A 21,364-nucleotide genomic window follows, 5' to 3' on the forward strand; every position below is an offset into this window, starting at 1 on the left:
GTGTGTTTGAGGAGCTTCAGAATACTATTCTAGCATTCCAGATCATCTAAAGCAGAAATGGATACTGAAGGAATGATTGACATTAAGCAAGAAGTGTTGTTTTACCATTGTAATTCTAGTAAGGAAGGGATGATATGTAGAAATTATGTAGGATATTTGAAATATGTGTGTTGCAGTAATTTGTTTTGTCTGTATTTTGCATTAACATCTTATTTAAAGTGCCCAGGTTTCTAAAAAAATTAAATACTAATATCTTTAAAGCCCCTGAGATTCAAGAGAAGACACTGATTTCTAAAGAGTCGGAATCTCCAAAAGCTAAAAGTACATCAGCTTTTCATTGAAAGTAATCATAACTGAACACATTTCAAGGTGTTCAAGCAAGCTACCACCGGGGCTCATTATCATTTATTTCTGAATTTTGCATACTAATGTCATAAATTGTTTCTTTTGTTTGTCTGATTCCTTATGTGTGTGTGTTTTCAACTTTCCTGCAACAAACTAATATCTTTAAAGTGCCTGTGATACCAAAGAAAATCATCTCTAAAGAACAAGTATCAGTTCCGGTATCTAGGAAAGAAGTTATTGAAGGTATATGCACCTTTCATTAGACTGTAACCTGTCATTGTTCCATGTTACAGAGCCCAGGCCCAGGCTGTTAGATATATTAAAGGAATCTATGGTAAATTGATGCTGTATTTATGTCCCATTTATATTATTAATGGGATCAACATTGAATAAATATTCAAACAGAGCAAAAACACTATATATCTATAACTATATCTGTCTTTTGTGTGACTAAGCTGTAGGCTAGTAAAATTCCTTCTCATAAAATATTAAGGGAGGAAAAGAAAAACTATGAGGGAAAAGGGAAGAGACAACATGAGAACCATGTAATGAAAGAACTGATAGGTGGCACTCAGAAAATATGTCAAAATTTAACAGGAGCACAGGATGAGTACAAATCAGAAACCATTTAAGCTGGAGCATTTATATTCTAATTGCATTAATTCCACTGGAATTTATAGGATAATCCTATGCTTGTTTACCCAGGAGTGAGACCCATTGTGTTCAGTGGGACTTACTCCCAGGTAAGTGTGTAGATGCTTGCAGCCTTAAAAGTATATCTAGTTCTGGGCTCATAGGTCAGCTTATGAAAGGAAGCCATTGCCTTCTGTCTCCTAACCTTCATACTATGTTTGGAAGGAAGTGGCTTGTCTTCTTTCTAACCATACAACCAATCAGTTATCCACTGAGGCTCAAATCAAATGTGATGGTAAAAGACCTGTTTGATTACACCTTGAGTGTACCCAGTTGTGTATAATGTAAGGTTGGGGAGTCTTTTTAAAGAAAGAAAGGGCACATGGGTGATGGGAACTGATCCCTTCCTGATCCTATGGGTTTCCTCCCTGCAGTTCTCCAGCCTAAGTACTTTTCTCCCAGCTGGACTCACTTCCAGTATCAGGGCCCAGATGGGGTTAAAAGGAGTTAACCATCAGAGTTCAGGGACATAAGCCAAGGGAGGGGCCATAGTTCAGCATCTAACTCACATGCCCCCTTTTGCTCTTAAAAGCAGACAGCCCGTTTCATATGTGATTGGGGCAAACCTCAGTTTAAACAAATAGACCTGTTGAAATTCCATCTAATTCAGCCCGAGTGTCTCTGTAGAGAAAGAAATAGCTGTGGATTCTTTAATCTTAAAACTGGCCTACCTCCGAGGTTATATAAAAAGAAGAAGCGTGTTTCTTCATAAGGCTGGGCTCTCTGTTTGTTCATAGTCTTTGGTTATGTCTTTTTGTCCTATGATTTTCTAAGTATAATTTTGTATGTCTCAAAAAAAACCCACTAATATCTTTAAGTAGTAAAAAAAAAAGTGCATAGAAGGAAGTGTGTTTCTTGATAATTAAGACTGGCACTTTGTTTGTTCACAATCTGTGGTTATGTACTTTTGTCCTATGATTTTCTAAGTATGATATTGCATGTCTCAAAACAAAAACTAATATCTTTAAGTGGCAGAAACGTATGAGGAAATTCTTCTAGAAGAAATAGAAGGAAGAGTTCCTGATGTCTTTCCTAGGAAACAAGAGTTTCCACCTATCAAAGGTATATTATCTCTTCAAGGAACACATAAAGCAAGAAAGACACAAAAATGTTTTCCCCCATTATTTCATTCTTGTTCATGTAATACTGCTATTTGCATTTTGTGCTTTATATATTCTTACAAGGAATTAATTTTATTTAAAGTGCCTGAGGTGCCCAGAAAAGGAGTGTCAGAAGAGAAGATATCCATTGTTAAACCTGAAACAACAGAACCTACTGCTTTACCTAAAATAACACAGCCTCAGGTGCCTGAAGAGAAGAAACTTGTTGCTAAGCCCCTCAAACCGGAACCTATTGCTATACCCAAACCAGAAGAGCCTCAAGTGCCAAAACAGAGAATAGCTGTTGCCAAACCCAGAAAACCAGAACCTAGTGTCATGCTTGAAACAGAAGAGCCTCAAGTGCCAGAAAAGAAGGTTCTAATTATGAAACCTAAAAAAACAGAGCCTGTTGTGGTACCTAAACCTATAGAGCCTGAAACACGAGAAGACAAGCTAGAGAGGAAGCCAGAACATATTGTGGTGCTTGAAACAGTAGATGCTCAAGTGTCAGAAAAGAAGGTAGCCGTTGCTAAACCTAAAAAACCAGAGCCTACTATGGTGCCTCAAGTATCAAAACAGAAGATAGCTGCCACCAAACCCAGAAAACCAGAACCAACTGTGGTGCCACAAGCAGTAGAGCCTGAAGTGGAAGAGGAAAAGATCATAATTGCTAAACCCAGAAAACCAGAGCAAATTGTGTTTCAAACTATAGAACCTGAAGTGGAATATGAAGAGGAATATGAAGTGGAATATGTTGCTGAAGAAGCAGAACATATTGTGATGGCTGAAGAGCCTCAAGTGTCAGAAAAAAAGGTAGCCATTTCAAAACCAAAAAAACCAGAGCATATTATGGTGCTCAAAAAAAGAGAGCCTCAAGTGGCAAAACAGAAGATAGTTGTCACAAAACCCAGAAAACCAGAACTAATTGTAGTGCCGCAAACAGTAGAACCTGAAGTGGAAGAAGTAGAATATGAAGTAGAATATTTTGCTGAAGAAACAGAGCATATTGTGACACTTGAAACCATAGAGACTGAGGTGCCAGAAAAGAAGGTAGCCATTACAAAACCTAAGAAACCAGAGCATATTATGGTGTCCAAGAAAGGAGAGCCTCAAGTGCCAAAACAGAAGATGGTTGTCACCAAACCCAGAAAACCAGAACCAATTGTGGTGCCACGAACAGTAGAACCTGAAGTGGAAGAAGTAGAGATAGTTACTGCTGAAGAAACCGAACATATTGTGATACTTGAAACAGTAGAGCCTCAAGTGTCAGAAAAGAAGGTAGCTATTGCAAGACCGAAAAAGCCAGAGCCTATTGTGGTCTCTAAAATAGTAGAACCTCAAGTGCCAAAACAAAAGATAACTGTCACCAAACCCAGAATACCAGAACCAATTGTGGTGCCCCAATCAGTAGAACCTGGAGTGGAAGAAGAACAGATAGCAACTGCCAAGCCCAGGAAACCAGAACCCACAGTTGTGTCTAAAACAGTAGTAGAGGTTGAAGTAGAAGAAGAGAAGGTAATTGTTGCCAAACCCAGGAAACGAGAGCCTGTTGTGGTGCTCAAAACAGCAGAGGCTCAAGTGCCTGAAGAGAAGGTGATTGTCACTAAACCTAAGAAACCAGAACCTTACGCTGTACCTGAAACCATAGAATCTCCACCATTAAAAGGTAGATGTCATCTCTGGGGGAATAATGCACTCTGTCTTAATAAATGCCCATCTTGTTTTATGTGGAACAAGTGTCTTCTTCGTTTAAGATCTGTTTTTATATTTGTTCAAATTCTTCGTCTTGTAATGTGAATATCTCAAAATCATGTCAAGGTTTAGCATCAAGTCTTGTTACCTATGACCTTTTGTTGTCTTGCCGTTATTTGTCTTTGTTATGTCTTCTTGAGTTTGTACAATTAACACAATCTAATATCTTTTAAGTATCTGATATACCCAAGAAACCTGTCCTAGAAAAGTAAGCAATAGTTCATTTGTCTAAAAACCACAACAGCTGCTTGGTATTGTCATAAGAAGATTATAAATATATTTTTGTTTCCCTGATAATCAACGCCTTATATCCTAATAAGTTTCCATACTACTTAATACAGAAATTCGAATAAGATTTGCAGCTTCTTCCATACCTAGATGCATTTGCTTTATTCCCCTTTTGCATTCTTCCCCTTTTCAATACATACCCATAATGCATTATAAATCACAAATCCAATATCAGGATGAAAGAAAAAGGCAAGTATTTAAATAAATATTAATAACAAATACCATAACTAAATACCCTGGCAAGGGTGGGGCAGCAGTAGGATTAGCCTTACAAAACGTATATATCAGCCATTTTAAAGACTTTTATAGGTTCAGTTGAGTCAAAGTATTTCCATCAGCCAATAACAGAACAGTACAAAGGCACGATTGAAAACATAACTATTTATATAAATGGAGGATCTACTGTACATGAATGAACTGGAGCTGGAAATTGTAATCCCAGTGTCTTTAGACACTTGGGGGGGGATTCAGATTTGTCACTGGAGTAGTGAGTGTTATGTACTAATTGGCATTTCCCATCTGTGTGTTTATACTTTCAATATTATTCATATCATTTTATGTCCTCGTGTCTTTTTTTGTCTGTTTGGAAAGACAGTGTGTTACCCTTTGTCACTTCTTCATATTGTATTATACACTATTTGGAATTCTTCAAAGTAAAACATACTAATATCTTTCAAGTTCCTGAGGTGCCCAAGAAGGCTGTGCCAGAAGAGAAAGTAACTGTTGCAGTGCCTAAAAAACCAGAACCACCACCTGCTAAAGGTATACCTCAGCCTGGGTGTCATTCTGATGAAAAATTGTGTTATAGTCTCCCTTCCGCCATTCTTGAACACTCTTCATTCATCTTTTTTCCTTCTAAAAATTGATTTCATTTTTAATTCAAAATCTTGGAATTGGTAATGTCCACAGTCCAAAGACTTATGAATGCTTAACCCCAATTGATATCAATAGGTCTTAAGTGTGCTGAATTATAGCCATTGTGTGCTTGCCTGATTAGAGATGGGCAAGTCTGCCAGTTTTGCTTTCTCCCACATTTGGATTGTTAAAAGCTCACGTTCTTTCCCTCTTGCGCAGGAAAACCTTGGTGAATTTGGGTAAATTCCTATCAAAAATGAACTGAAACAAAATTCTCAACCATCTGCACTAGCCAAATTCAATAGGTGCAGCAATGTAAATGCCTGCCATATAGCTGTTGGAGATAAGGAGCCTGTCAGAAAAAAAGAGGTGGCAACCTTAATTCATTACCACTTACATTGTTGAATACTCAGGGATTCAGATCCAGACATTCAAGGGTTAAGTACTCAAAGCCCTGGGCCTGAATGGACAAACCTATCAGTTTTGTTTCTCTCACTTTCAAATATCTAAAATCACAAGTTCTTTTTGTCCCAAATATGGAGAACTTTGTGAATTTTGGACATTTTTAATATATTTGTATTCTCACCCATCCCAACTTTCATTTAAGATTACTACTAACCTTGCTGATATTCCTTTAAAGGTGCTTCTTGATTCTTAAGTCTTTTACCTACGTTTTAACATTCGGAAATGTAACAGAAAATAATGCTATTTCTTTAAAGTGCCTGAGGTTCCCAAGAAACCTGTTCCAGAAAAGAAGGTGGCAGTTGCTGTACCAGAAGCACCTCCAGCAAAAGGTAAATCTCATTAAAGATAGGTAAAACTCCTAAAAGAGAGTGACGTGCTGGTCAAGAGTGTAACAGTGACCACCTTGTTCTTGCAATTGTATATTGCACATTTTATATTATAAATGATCTTCTATGAGTCTTCTTGTTTGGTAGCTAAAGACAAAATACTCTTTATTAATAATTAATATTATTGATTTTTAACGAATCAAACATTAATAAACAATAAGATGACTTGGGAATACATTGGCAGTCATTTGTCATCAATATCCTACATTACAATACAGAGATTGCCTCATCTGTACTCTTCATTTACCTTACTCTATTCATATCCTATTATCTTAACAAATCTTTCCATACTTTACCATGATTCTGTGGTGATTTTAATGTTTCCTTGTTGGTTCTCTCTAGTATCACTGGAATTTGCTAAGCAATAAAGGCAGCAGGGTTCTCCTTTACCCTAATATTGTTTGTTTGTTTCAAATTTATAGCCTGCCTTCGATATGAATATTTCCAGAATGGCTTACAAGAAAGATAATAAACAATATTAAAAGTAAAACAGCAGATAGGGCTAACATCATTAAGAAAATCTCAATAGTTCAAAGGCTGGGAATATCAATTGGACTATGCCTGCCCCCTCAAAAAAAATCGTATTTAGTACTAACTACGTGAGCCTTCCTAAGATGAGAGTTCTACACCTGAGATGCCACAAGTAAGAAGTCCATCTTCCCAATCACCATTTGCCTCAGATAGCCAAGGCACTTGAGGGAGGGGCTCCGAGGATAACTGCAGTTAGATGACATGCAGTACAGTCCTTATGCTTATTTTATTGGAAACAAAGTCCAACTGAGTTCTATGGTAAGTGACATAGGATTACAGCCTTAAACAGAAAAGTGTCATGGGTTAAGGACTTGTTTTCTAGTAAGTCCATTTAGGACTGCAGCCTGCATTTGGATTATGTCCTGTTTCTTAAAGAGTGTGTGTTTTTGTACTTTTGTGCCAAAGAGTAAACAAAGCCAATATCCTTTCTTTAATAGTGCCTGAGGTACCCAAGAAACCTGTTCCAGAAGAAAAAGTTGTGCCTAAAAAACCAGAGGCGCCACCAGCTAAAGGTACATACTATTCAAAAAGCTCCATCCGATGAACATTTTATTGCATGCTCAAGGATTCCACAGAGGTAGCTCACATGACGTCATCTCTCATCTGCCTCTCGCACACCTTCTGCCCTTCTGGTCTTCCTTGCACCGCAAGAAAAAATAGAAAAACTACAAAATATTTTTTAAACCGAAGTTGCTGCTCTCTCCTGCTGTGTGTGGGAGAAGCAGCGTGTTCACAACGAGGGACTGAATGGCCCTCGTGCACCTTGTTTACTTCCTGTTTGAAAACAGGAAGTAACTAAGTGTCCACAGAGAAGCAACGGTACCCAGCGTTTCTTCCAAGGTGTGATGGAGCTTAAAGAATAAACAAAAAAAAGTTGCACTCCTGTCATGCTGTTATTGTTATATTTAGAATCTATACTATGTTGCTATTGTTTTATACTCTTAGTCATGCTATATATACAATGCATTTTGTAAGTTCAGTTTATTAAAGCTAGGCACAACTCAGGCCAAATTGTGTCTATCTGTCACGTTTTTGTGACAGTTAACTTATTCTAAAATATTTTTAATGCTTGGCATACTTAGCATTAACATAAGCTAATATTTTTAAGTGCCTGAGGTACCAAAGAAACCTGTCCCAGAAGAAAAGGTTCCAGTTGCTGTTCCAAAGAAACCAGAACCCCCACCTGCTAAAGGTATGTCAAGAATAACAAGTCATACTACATATTTTTTAAAATGTCTGTCAGTGTTAGTTTATTGCATGTCTGCAATACCTAAATATGTTTCTATACCTAAATGTTTCTAATTTTCATCACAAATCTAAACAATTCACATGTGGCTGTATTACATTTTGTTTTCTGGCAACTGCTTTGTATCTGTTTCTTAAACTACTTGTAGTAAATTATTATTAATATTATTATTATTAAGTGCCTGAAGTCCCAAAGAAAGTTGTTCCAGAAAAGAAAGTACCAGCTGAAGTGCCTAAGAAACCTGAAGCTCCGCCAGCTAAAGGTATGTATTGCTAATAACTATGAATCAACTTGTTTTGCTCTTGGGATGAATATCTCGATATCTTTTTTGAGGGAGGGACAGGAAGGTATAGATTTTTCTCTTTGTTTATGTTTTTACTGTGATCTCTCAAGAAAGAGAGAAAAGCCCCCCCCCCCCGGTGAATTGTGTCACATTTCTGGTTTCCTCCAGTTTTGTCCATATTCATGAAGTTTTGTGAATTCCATGTGTTCTTAGCATCTCATAAACCATCTTTGAAATTTAGGCTATTAAAATAAATTCTTGTCTTTAAAGTTCCTGAAGTACCCAAGAAAGTGGTTCCTGAAGAAAAAGTACAGGTTCCTGAGCCCAAAAAACCAGAGCCTCCTCCTGCTAAAGGTACATATAATAACTTGGAACACCATCAAGAGGTTCTGATTGTAAAGAAAGTTTGGTTTCTTTTACAAAAGGGACATTCACTGGTCTTCGTTTTGCATAACTGTTTTTATGAATACCTATTTCATAGCCTCTCCTTCCTTTGAGACTAATACTTTGAGTGGAAGTCACATCATGTCATCCTATGTAATTTTTATGTTCCATATGTATGTCAGAAAGATACGGGCCTTTGCACTGTTGGTTTTCCCTTCTCTGGTTTCCCTTTCTCTGATTTCTTTGCTCTTTTTAATGATTGACATACATCTTTGAAACCTGAGATTTAAAACAATTTACTCTCTTTGAAGTCCCTGAGGTGCCAAAGAAAATAATCCCAGAAGAAAAAGTACCTGAGAAAAAGCCTGAACCTCCAGCACCCAAAGGTATTTTGGAAAATATACATATTCTTGTGCGCCTTTAGCAATTAAATCCTTCTTTCACGTTCACTACTTCCTGGAATTTCCTTATACAGTTTAATTGTCAAATTTAAAATCTTTTAATTCTGTTTTGTCATGTCTAAATAGCATCACTTGAGTTTTTTATATGAACTTTAGGTTGTTGTTTTTTAAAAACAGTTTTTCTTGATGTTTTTGCTCATCTTTTCTGCATTCAAAAGTTGAAACTGACCAATATGTTTTAAAGTGCCAGAAGTTCCCAAGAAAGTTATTCCAGAAAAGAAGCCACCTGAACCAGAGGTCCCACCTCCTAAAGGTACTTGTCAATGTTATTATAACCACATGGAAGCTTCTTTTCTTATTCTGATGGACATGTTATTCTTTGTTGTGCTTGTTTCCCCCTATGGTGTGCACCTTGTCCTCTCCTGTGAGATAGTCAGAATATTTTCAGTCTTTTTAAAAATAAAAATAAAACCTCTTTGTACTTGAGGCTTCCCGTGGTTTTCCCATACAGGTTGCTGACCAGGTCTGTATACAAGTTTAGTATCAGCAACTCTGCAGCATGAAGTGCTGGGGATTAACTTTCAATCTCTTAATGTATCAACTACAACCATGTGCAGACAGCTAAAATCTATGTACGATCAATGGGTCGAGGTCGGGAGCAGCATGGCGGCAGCTAGCCCCTAATCTCCATACATGGATCATTCCTGCATAGAAGCAGGTTGCCTCCAGTGGAGGTTGGTGGCTCCTATTTCAGTGGGCAATTAATCCGCTCTGGGTTTCAGTCAGATCCGGTCAGAACTCTAAAGGAATTTATCCAAGGTGCTGGACCCTATCCCCAAAATGGGTTATCTCCACGTGATCTTGAGGGAATGCAGCTTCTATATGCATAGATTCTATATGCAAAGCACCGCATGGTGGTCAAGGGCAGGGCCTGTTGCTGTACTCAAACTCTATCCAACCCATCCACGCATTGTTTGTAAAAGATTTCAAGTGTCCGAACTGGCCTTACCTTTGCAATTGTCATCAGACAGTATGGCAGCTGAGATTGGTTGAGAAATAAAATATATAATTCTTATACTTATGGAAAGTTCAAATTAGCATGCAACAGAAAAGCATTTCCACACTCAGTAGTCTGAACATCATCCATTTATTGGGATCATTTAGTGGAAGGACTAAGAAATGGGAATGGCCATTAAACTGCAGGATGTTAGTGATCTAAGGCCATAGCTAAACCTAAGGTTTATCCCAGGATCATCCTGGGTTCATCCCTGCCTGAGCGCTGGATGCCCTGTGTGGCACTTAGATGAACAGGTTTGACCCCAGGACAATCCTGGGATAAACCTTAGGTCTAGCTATGGCCCACGTGATTTTTCAGGAGAGAAACTCTGAAGGGAAGCATAACAATATAAAAGACAGGGTGTAGAATGAATAGTAATAAAGGGCATTATACTTTCTGTGTTCTCCTGTAGCCTGCAGGAGAAAACCACGTTTGAATGTCATCATCCATGTCATTGTTGCTGTGGTTTGTGTTTATTGTTTTCAAATCTTTGATGTCTTTGATGTCACAAATTCAAAATCAATCAATATCTTTTAAGTGCCTGAAGTACCCAAGAAAATTGTTCCAGAAGAAAAAGTACCTAAGAAACCAGAACCTGCTAAAGGTATTTGTCAATGTTAAGATAATGACAAATTCAATTCTTTGGTTACAATAGAAATCAGTGGATTTTAATGGAGCAGGATTCAAGTTTTTGTCTTGTTTCCATAAACGTAGTATCTGTTATTTCATTTATTACTTGTCATTGAAATGTGGCACTGTTATATTCATTCAGCATGATCTAACGAAAGGTAAGGCCTGTTAAGGCCTCAGTCCTTTGACACTTATCTGACAGCCCATTGAACACCATGGGATTTGTTTCTGAATAAACATGCATAGTATTACTCTGCATTGATTTCAAAGGAAGAATTAATCATGTCCCTAAATCTCTACCATTGAAATCAGTGGGAATTAGAAATGTTTAACTTTGGCTAGATCATGCCTGTAGTGTGACCTGTAGTCCAGGGGTATGTCAAACACACACACACACACACATTTTGGCTTTTCCAAGTAGGCTGTTCCAAGCAAACAATTTATGAGTAGCCAGTGAGCTGCCATACATGGCTGATAGGTTGCATTCAGCTTGATACATCACAGATTGAGGAGTTTTGATATAAGATTGTAATATTCCTTTACAATAAGTTTGCAGTTTTATGGTAAGCTTTTGCAATCCATATCCAAAATAAATTAATCAATGAAATTATGGAATTCATAGACGAAAGAATAGTTGCAGTGTAATTTTCTAATAAATTGACAAAATGGCAAAAAGGATATATACTTTATTGAGTAGTACTAATTGTGACCAAAGGACTAAACATCCAACAAATGATTATATTTACTAAATTGATAACAAAAAATCAAGAAACTCTCTCCAATCTTTGTGCCAACGTCCCCTTTGGCAGATTTACTGTTTATGAGGAGGGGCAACATAATACACAGAGGGATTATAAGTGGAATTTTCCTTGTACGTATCTGATATCCTTGTTATTATCTGTATGTTTGCATTAGTGTTTGTTTTAATGAAAGCAAAACAGAAAGGCTGATCTAAATCATTAAGAGTCATGTGGTACATAATGTTTTATATGTCCCTGTGTTATGTTTGAATGTGTGTTGGTATTTTATACACTTGGTTGGAATTAAGCTTAGTAAAGCAAATAAATATCTTTAAAGTGCCTGAGGTACCCAAGAAAGCTGTGCCTGAAGAGAAAGTTCCTACACTCAAAAAGAAAGAACCGCCAGCAGCTAAAGGTATATGTTGTCTTTGATAGAATTTTGGAAGAAAAAAAAAGATCTTACTTATTTATCATCTCTGGATATAATTTTGGGAATATGTCTTGCATTGTGTTGAATGACCTGTGTTATATGTATATAACAACTGGTGGTACAAATAAATTCTAGTTAACTGTAGATATATTGGCACAGCAGTTTGCGGGGTGGAAGGATGCATTGCCCACTTATATCTCATTACATAAGCTTTGATATTTTCTTGTCTTTTGTGTTTCATTGCTCTTTCAAATCACAATAGTAAAACTTAACTAATATCTTTAAAGTGCCTGAAGTGCCCAAAAAGCCGGTTGTCGAAGAGAAAGAACCAACTCCTGTGATTAAAAAGCCGGTAGTTAAAAAACCAGAACCTCCTCCTGTTGAAGGTACATCTCAATATCAATGCATTTATAAAGAACAATGTTTAATTTGTTTATGAAGCAAGTGTCTGAAAATATCTTGTCCTGTCTGTGCCCTGTTGCTTAAAATTTATTGTAAACAATACTGTTGGCACAGTCCAGCGAGCTAGAATGCTTAGATGTGCTCAATTTTGTCAGGATTGTTCTCTTTGTGCTTAGTATGAGAATACACAATTGCTGATTTTGTTACACTTGTCCACTGTGTTTCATTGTTCTTCTTCATCTTAGCTAAATATCTTTAACCATTCTTAAGGTAAAACTAATATCTTTTAAGCACTAAAAATACTTCAGAAAGCTGTGCCTATAAAAAAAATAGTAACTGTTGTTTTACCTAAAGAGCCAGAATATTTTGCTGAGCCTGAAGAACCAGAACCAGTTGTCGTGGTTGAAGAACGAGAGCACATTACTCTTGTAGAAGAAACAGAAGTCATTGTTGTTCCTGAAGAACCTGAACCTGCTATTGTGCCTAAAAAAACAAAACCTGCCATTGTGCCTAAAAAAGCAGAACCGGCAGCTCCGCCTAAGAAACCGGCAGCTCCGCCTAAGAAACCGGCAGCTCCGCCTAAGAAACCAGAAGCTGTGCCTAAGAAACCAGAACGTCCACAGTATGAAGAAGAAATCAGAACCTTGCATTATGAAGAAGAACGAGAGGTACAGACTTTTATTGGACACAGAGAACGAGAATATGTGTCTGTTCACCAAGACATAGAGGCCATTGCTGCACTTGAAGAACCTGAACAGGCTTTGGCTTTTGAAATCCCAGAACCTGAGGAATACATTCCTGAGGAACCAGAGGTCATAATTCCACCTGAAGAACCTGAACCAGTTGCTGTTCCTGAGGAACCGGCACCTGCTATTGTGCCTAAAAAACCAAAGCCTACTGCTGTACCTAAAAAAGCAGAACCTGCAGCTCCACCCAAAAAGCCAGAACCCATTGCAGTGCCTAAAAAGCCAAAACTTGCTCCTGTACCTAAAAAACCAGAACCTCCAGCTGCTCCTAAGAAACCAGAAGCTGTGTTTAAGAAACCAGAACGTCCACCAGCTAAAGAGGAGTATGAAGAAGAACGAGAGGTACAGACTTTTATTGGATACCGAGAACGACAACATGTGTCTGTTCATCAAGAGATAGAGGCCATCGCTGCACTTGAAGAACCTGAACAGGCTTCGGCTTTTGAAATCACAGAGCCTGAAGAATACATTCTTGAGGAACCAGAGGCCATTGTTCCATCAGAAGAACCCGAACCCGAACCAGAAGTCATTGCTGCACCTGAAGAACCAGAGGTTATTGCTGCTCCTGAAGAGCCTGCACCTGCTATTGTGCCTAAAAAACCAAAGCCTATTGCTGTACCTAAGAAACCAGAACCTACTGAAGTGCCTAAGAAACCAAAACCCATTGCAGTGCCTAAAAAACCAGAACCTGCAGCTCTGCCCAAAAAACCAGAACCCACTGAAGTGCCTAAAAAGCCAAAACTTGCTGCTGTGCCTAAAAAACCAGAACCTCCAGCTAAGAAACCAGAAGCTGTGTTTAAAAAACCAGAACGTCCACCAGCTAAAGAGGAGTATGAAGAAGAACGAGAGGTACAGACTTTTATTGGATACCGAGAACGACAACATGTGTCTGTTCATCAAGAGATAGAGGCCATCGCTGCACTTGAAGAACCTGAACAGGCTTCGGCTTTTGAAATCACAGAGCCTGAAGAATACATTCTTGAGGAACCAGAGGCCATTGTTCCATCAGAAGAACCTGAACCCGAACCAGAAGTCATTGCTGCACCAGAAGAATCTATTGCAGAACCTAAAAAACCTGAACATCTGCCAGCGAAAGGTACATGGCATAATGTTTGCTACAAGAAAGAATGTGTCTTCTTTAAAGCAGATTTTTGACAACGTTTGTTTTGTCAACTTTCTGTTGAGCAATTCAAAAATTAGTCTTGTAGATAGAGTTGAATTGTATGTATACATTTGTTGTGTGTGTGTACAGGGGGTGGGGGGGAGAAGGCCAGGGAGAGAGAAACAATAAGGAAATAAGGTTCTTTCTGATTCTCCAAAATAATTTGCTCATACAATTAAGGATATGAAATGTCCATTATTAGCAAATCAAAATCACAACTGTATGTATGGAACCAGAATCAGGAAGAAATATTCATTTGAAGTTGGATGAGTTAATGTCTGATATGCCTGTGGTTTCATGGTTTTCCCCCCTGTCTTTTAACAAACAAACTAATATCTTTAAAGTGCCTGAGGTACCCAAGAAAGCTGTCCCAGAAAAGAAAAAAACAGTTCCTGTGGCTAAAAAAATCAAACCAGCACCAGCTAAAGGTACATGTCGACACTGATATATACACCTAAAGAAGATAATTTCTTTGTTCTTCTTAAAATTTCTTAAAGTACTCTCTTCTTTATTTTCTGTTCTTCAGCTCTATCTTGACAGAAATTCCTAGAGTTCATATTTTCATCTAAAGTGTGTCTATGTATATTTGTATATGTATATGTCTGTAGCATTCATCTTGTTTGTGACATGTCTTTAATGATCAGCTCGTTTTCTTGGTGTTTGGTATCTTTTACTTCAAGAATTCTCAAATTAAAAACTGAACTATTATCTTTAAAGTGCCTGAAGAACCCAAGAAAGTTGTTCCAGAAAAGAAAATTCCAGCTGTTGCACTTAAAAAAACAGAGCCTCCGCCCACCAAAGGTACTTTAGTCATTCACTGAGAAAACAATTATCCTGATGCTGCTTCTTTCTTTTAACATACTTTCTCTGTGTTGATTCTGTTGTTGTGTGTAAATTGTTTGCTGACCATAACTGGTGGGTAGGGGGTTGCAGGTGGAGAGACGTGTTCATGGCCAAATCTTTGGCATCTTTGTACTTCAAATAATATCCATGAAAGTAAAACAAATTAAAATCTCTTGAAGTTCGGGAAGCACCTAAGAAAGCTGTGCCAGAAGAAAAAGCACCCGTTGCTGTGCCGAAAGAGCCAGAACCCTTGCCAACTGAAGGTATATGCTCTTTTTCATGTCAGCGTCATCCTTCTCCAGTCTGTCGTTTCTACGTCGTTTGGTCTGGCATTTATGTGATTATTTACAGTGGAGGCTGGTGGCTCTGATTTGGGTGGGTTGTGAATCCGTTCTGGGTTTCAGTCAGAACCACCCAGAACTCTAAAGCGCCTCCTGAAAACGTCGTTCCAGGAAGCCCTTCCCTTCCCTTAAGGAACAGCCACGGCTTATTTTGCACTTTGTTTCTTTTAAAAATGTACTTTTAATTTTTTTTTAATTTTATCTTATATACTGCTCTGAAATTTTGAATGCGGAGCGGTATATAAATGTTGTAAATACATGTGACACACGGAGGTTGGCCTTGAGGAACACAGTAGTAAAAAGATAACGTTTTAAAGGCCTTGAATACCAGTCAACCAGAAGAGAGTTCCACAATAAATGGATATTGTGGTTTATACTTTTTTATATTTTTGATGGTTTTAAATTTTGTATACTTTTTTTTTTTTGATGTTCGCTGTTTTTAACTTTTGTAAACCACCCAGAGAGCTTCGGCTATGTGGCGGTATATAAATTTAATAAATAAATAAATAAAGGAGCTAGCCAAGGTGCCGAGCCTAGTTTGGGGATAGGATTCAGCATCTTGGATGGCTCCTTTAGAGTTCTGGCTAGTTCTGACAGAAACCCAGAATGGATTCACAGCCCCAGTGAAATTGGAGCCACCAGCCTCCACTGATTATCTTTGCAAATGTATAGCATAGAAGGATAGTGCACTCTGTGTTTTCTTTATGGAATGTTAAGTTTGTCTGCAAACAAAACTGAACATGGTTAGAAGACCCTTGAAAATCTTCATTAAAATACTAAAATTCTTTGAACATTTGCTTTAAAAAAGAAAAAAAATGACATTTTATGGCTATCAAGGCTGCTCCTACTTCTCTGAAGGAAAAAAAAATCCTCACACATTTAAATAACAAATTCTTGTCTGTGACCACAACAGTCTTTTCATATTTATTTACGTATTTTATTTATTGCATTTATATACCACCCCGTAGCCGAAGCTCTCTGAGCAGTTCACATAACTCTGGGAGGTTCACATGTGTGAGCTTAATCCAGGCAAAGCTAAGCACTTTTAAGTCACATTGTTTCCAATAGGCACAATCAAGCCAACTGTTTGCATATAGACTTCCCTGCACCAAACCAGCCCTAAAGGCTTCCTAGAGGCCATGTGGATAGTTTCCTGGTCACAATTGCATGCCACCCGAGAGCCTACACATATACAGAATTGACACTGTAACATTGGTTCGTTTGTCTGTGAAAGAGTATGTGGATGTAACGTCCCCGCTTTTTGTGTGTAATATGTCTACAGTTCCTCTTGCCATCCAGTCTTAAATGGCAATCTTATGCTAGTTATCGATATTCTTTAAAGAGCCAGAAGTTACAGAGGAAATTGAACCTGAAGAACCAATCCCTGCTCCTATCCCAGAAGAAGAAGAGATAATTCCAACAGAAGAAGGTATCTATAGTACTACAGTTGGGATAAAACCTACAGCTTGCTTTTGTATTGTCCGTCTCCATCTTTCCATATAGGAATTATATGCGTGTCAGTATGTTGTTGTTTACTTGTGTGCATATATTATCTTTGTTGTATTTGTGCTGTCTTAATTTCTGTTGAACATCGCCATCATCTTTGTCCTGGAAAACACTTCTTTATCTTACTTTTCCCATTTAAGTTGACTAATGACTCTTTCAGAATCATTCTTAACTTTGGCATATCAGATATTTTAATCTGAGTTATTTATTTTTGCACTGGCATTACAGGGAGTTTTACTATAGAAGCAGTTTATTTTCTTTAATACCTTGGATGTTTTCAGCTGGGGTTTATATTATACTATAATTACATTTGCATTGAATCTACCACCGTATCGTTTAAAGAACCAGAACCAGAAAAGAAGATACTTGAAAAACCTAAACCCCGTGTACCTTTCCCACCAAAAGAGGAAGTTAAAGAGGAAAAGGTTTCACTTAAAGGTATCACCAGCAAGCCCAAACAGTATTTAACAGCTCTACTAAGCCCCAGTTATATAACTAATACAAATTTATACATAATAGTGTTCTCTGGAAGTGTGAGCTTCAGGCTGCCATCCTATACCTATTTATGCAGGAGTAAACCCCACTGAACACAATAGGACTTACTTCTGAGTAAACACATATAGGATCGCGCTGTTAATATATTAATGTTAGTCTAACTGGATGTTGTTGGAATGGTTTTTGGTCGAATATCCCTACTCACTGATGGTTAATCCACTGAGAATATCCGACGATGCCTTGTTCTGTTGGTTTGTGGGTTTTGATCCATAGGAGGGATAACCTTTTAAACTTTCCTATTGTTTTTTAAACGGTCATTTTTGTATTTCTCTATAATTATATTTTGGACACACAATTCAGAGAATTACTTTAGGCATGCTTCAGGGCTTATGCTTGCCCAACTTGGGTTTTTATGTGGTGTAGCAAACCACAATGGCATTGCCCAGTATGCTTTGAAACTATCCTAAGTTTCAAAAACTGTTCAGCATGTGATTCCTCTTTGAGATTCACAACTCCAAAGCCCATTGAGTGTGTGAAACCAACTTTATAGTTCTCTGAATTGTATCCAGAGTTATTTCAAGGTGCATGTGTCAAGCATGGAGGGAATATAATTAGTATTTAGAATTATGAATAGAGCAGGTAGAGCTCAAAAGATTATAGCAGAAAAAAGGTGATGTATTGTTTCCTAATGAAAATCCATAGCAGATTATAAAAATAATCAAATATATGCAGCATTGATTTGCGTTTTATTAAGGATTCTGAAACTAACAACTTCAAATCTTACGTTTTGAGATGTAAGCTTATCTCATGACACAGGGCATCATGAAACGGTCAAATACAGTTCAGTCCTTGAAAGTGTGGGGCCTAAGATCTGGAGTTATAAGAATAGCATTTTACTTTTTTAATAGATGGTAATTTTCCAACCTCCCCAAACATGAGGCCTAGCATAGCATAAAGATTACTTCTGCTCATTAAAGCACACAGTGTAATCTACGGAAGAAAACAATATTCAGTTTGCTGCTTGCTGTTTTCTAGTCACCGCATATTCATATTCACCGCAATTATCCTTAGATTTCAGATGTTTTTTTCTCTGAAGCAAGTCCTCTCCTCTTCTTTACTTATAATAATTTCACTATGGGAGATTCAAAATGGGAAAATTCAATTATATGAGGAAACATGACAGCTCGTGAAGCAAGAAGGAATGTTATGCCTACAAAAACTTTAACAAAAAGGGATGTTATCCCTGCTAATCATGTAGTATCCAAGGGAAACAAATTATTATATGAGCAAGCAATGTAAGGTCCTCAGCCTGTATGTATCCTGAAAAAAGCCTCTTCTGTTAACCACGCAGCCACTATGTGGTGATACACCAACAGGCCCATGTGTCTGACTCTTGTCTTTAAAGAGTACGAGATTGTAGTTTTAGTATTTCTCACAACGTCATCCATTTTTCTTTCCATGTGTGACTAACCATAGTTGTTCTGTGTTTGGCTCACTTCTTTTTGTTTTTATTGAAGCATGTTTTCATTTCAGACTGAGTATTCTGACAGTTGTTGATTATGACTGTGACGTTGTGATAAAGGGTGGGGGGAATAAAGTAGAATACAGGAATTAGATGTTTGTGGTTGTTTTAATAATAAATAAATAAATAAATCTTTTTTGAGGGGAAGCATTTGAAAAGCAGAGGACCCCAAACTAAGAGAGTAGCTGATCTTTCTGTTTTGTGTTCATGCAAATGGAACTGAAGGAAGCACCTTTCTGACAAGAGATTTTTTCAGGAGCAACATTTAACATTATCTTCTGACTCTCTGTTTTTGATGCGTATTGTATATCAAGTACTTGGTGTATGGCATGGATAGCTTTTAGATGGCTATGATGACTGGTGGGCTTATTCTGAAATTAATATCATTTTAAGCACCTGGGCTGAAAGCACGGAAACAACGTCCTGAACCTGCCCCTCCTCCACCTAAGGAAGAAATTGCTCTGAAAAAAGGTATAGTTATTGGACTATGTTACTTTTTAAAAGCCATAGGAACCCAGTACCATAATATTTATTTATTACTATTTATTAATAATACTTATATATCGCTTATTATCAAAATCTCTAAGTGGTTCACATTTATTCCAAAAGGACTGCTGACCTAATATCAGATCAGATTACAACCAGCAGGAACCACTTTTTTGTATCAATCAATCAATCTTTATTTACAGCCAACAGACCATTATTATAGCATATAGGTACACAGACATTAATAAAAATACATGATGGTAAAAAGAAAGGATACAAAATCTGTAAAAATGCTAATCAGTAGGTTTAAAATAATGATCAGACATTCCATGAGTGGTCTAATGAGAATAGCCAGATTCAAAAATTTGGCCACTTGCTCAGTAATAGGCTTATTGGTGCCCTGAAGAAAAATAATCATAAGAGCCTAGGGAAAGTGATCGGGGAAACACTGTATAATAGGATGTATTAGGTCAACCTATTATGACCTCTCTTGAGAAGCCCATAGATTATTTATTTATTTATTTATTTATTTATTACATTTATATACCGCCCCATAGCCGAAGCTCTCTGGGCGGTTTACAAAAGTTAAAAACTATTATGGTATCAAGGAGATAGCCTTTCTGCTGGTTCAAAGAAAAACTGGTTCTAGTTCTGCTAAGTAAACATATCTTAGTACTACTATAAATTATAGACAACACTGAAAACTGCCAGACATCTGGAAGCACTGATCACCATGTTCTTCGTGACCAGAAACAACCCACTGCCTCCCTTACCTCTGGAATCCATGTTTTAATTTCATCCCCCATTCAAAAAGCCACTCCTTCAGGAAATTGATCATAGATAATGATGCAGATTTTACATGATGGTCATTGAGAAAGAGGAGAGAATTGTTCTCCAAATGCAAAGTCAGAGGATTAATGTAATCTTGACTATAAAATATAATCTGTTTACCCATAATTTTATTTATTTATTTATTTATTTATTGCATTTTTATACCGCCCAATAGCCGAAGCTCTCTGGGCGGTTCACAAAAATTAAAACCATCATAAAAAACAACCAACAGGTTAAAAACACAAATACAAAATACAATATAAAAAGCACAACCAGGATAAAAACCACGCAGCAAAATTGATATAAGGTTAAAATACAGAGTTAAAACAGTATAATTTAAATTTAAGTTAAAATTAAGTGTTAAAATACTGAGTGAATAAAAAGGTCTTCAGCTGGCGACGAAAGGAGTACAGTGTAGGCGCCATGCGGACTTCACATAAGATATGTGAAGTGGATACTTTCTATTTCTTCTTTTTGCCTGTGTATTTAAAATAGCAGATTCTTATGAATAAAATCCTTCATAAGTTCATCATGTTGTTCTTGAAAGAAAATTCTTTCTCTTTTAAAGTCCAAAGAGCAGTTAAGAAGCCTGAGGAGGAAGAAGCTAAACCGGAGAAAGAACCTAAACCTGAACTCAAGCCTCAAGAAAAGATTAAGAAGCCTGAAGGTATAAAACAAACTTAGATGGCTATGATGATAACCAGTAAAGGCTATCCTATGCAAACTTAGATGGGAAAAAGTCTACAAGTTCCAGCATTCCTCAGCCACCATGGCTGGCTGGGGAAGCCTGGGTGTTGTAAGACTTTTTTCTGTCTAAACATTCATCAGATTGTGCCCTAAGAGACTCTACTTAAAGCCCCATTATCGTGAATATTTTATGAATTTCAGCATCTGAACCACAGTGTACTATCCAAATTTTCTGCACAATGTTTGTTTCTGAGAGCGTTTCCACCTGGGGCTTATATCTAGTGATCCAAGACCCCTCCCGCAGTTTACAACCTTTATCCCTCTTTCAAAAAGATCGGATATAATGCGATAAGGGACATTAATCCGATCTATCGTCTGTGTGTAATGACAGTGTAGCGCTATAATCACAGCAGCTTCTAATGGCTGTAAAATGAAACATAGAAACAAATAGAACTTGCTGAGAACGGAAGTCCTTGATTGCAAACCACATGCCCGCCTGTGTAAAGGAGTGCATCTTAAACCCACAAAGGCTTCAGAAGCAGAAAGCACTGGTGAGGATGTGAGATTTCAGCCTCGTGTGATGAGCATCTGTGTCTTCACTTTGTGTGAGAGAAGCCATGAAGAAGGCCATCTTTGATTTATATTCCATAAGTGCTCATCTTATTCAGTCTTTCTCATTCATCTTGTATTGAAATAGGTACGAGCCAGCTGCTCATCTTTGCCGCATATATTAATCTTGGGAAATGTTAACTTTTTT

The 21,364-nt window shown here is 37.5% G+C and overlaps 1 protein-coding gene across 1 annotated transcript in view; it reads left to right on the forward strand.

The window, feature by feature from the left end:
* The window catches only part of TTN (titin), a 304,366-nt gene that overhangs the window by 161,422 nt on the left and 121,580 nt on the right, over nt 1-21,364 (forward strand). The window contains exons 123-140 of the mRNA XM_063116312.1: nt 4,857-4,940; nt 5,753-5,827; nt 6,853-6,927; nt 7,524-7,607; nt 7,840-7,923; nt 8,215-8,298; nt 8,640-8,714; nt 8,974-9,042; nt 10,325-10,390; nt 11,494-11,571; nt 11,874-11,972; nt 12,343-13,830; nt 14,241-14,324; nt 14,919-15,002; nt 16,423-16,509; nt 16,929-17,024; nt 18,997-19,074; nt 20,489-20,587. Coding sequence (XP_062972382.1) covers nt 4,857-4,940; nt 5,753-5,827; nt 6,853-6,927; nt 7,524-7,607; nt 7,840-7,923; nt 8,215-8,298; nt 8,640-8,714; nt 8,974-9,042; nt 10,325-10,390; nt 11,494-11,571; nt 11,874-11,972; nt 12,343-13,830; nt 14,241-14,324; nt 14,919-15,002; nt 16,423-16,509; nt 16,929-17,024; nt 18,997-19,074; nt 20,489-20,587 — 2,889 coding nt within the window. The remainder of the gene's footprint in view (nt 1-4,856; nt 4,941-5,752; nt 5,828-6,852; nt 6,928-7,523; nt 7,608-7,839; nt 7,924-8,214; nt 8,299-8,639; nt 8,715-8,973; nt 9,043-10,324; nt 10,391-11,493; nt 11,572-11,873; nt 11,973-12,342; nt 13,831-14,240; nt 14,325-14,918; nt 15,003-16,422; nt 16,510-16,928; nt 17,025-18,996; nt 19,075-20,488; nt 20,588-21,364) is intronic.

This window comes from Elgaria multicarinata, chromosome 2 (genome assembly GCF_023053635.1).
Source record: "Elgaria multicarinata webbii isolate HBS135686 ecotype San Diego chromosome 2, rElgMul1.1.pri, whole genome shotgun sequence".
Taxonomy (NCBI): Eukaryota; Metazoa; Chordata; class Lepidosauria; order Squamata; family Anguidae; genus Elgaria; species Elgaria multicarinata.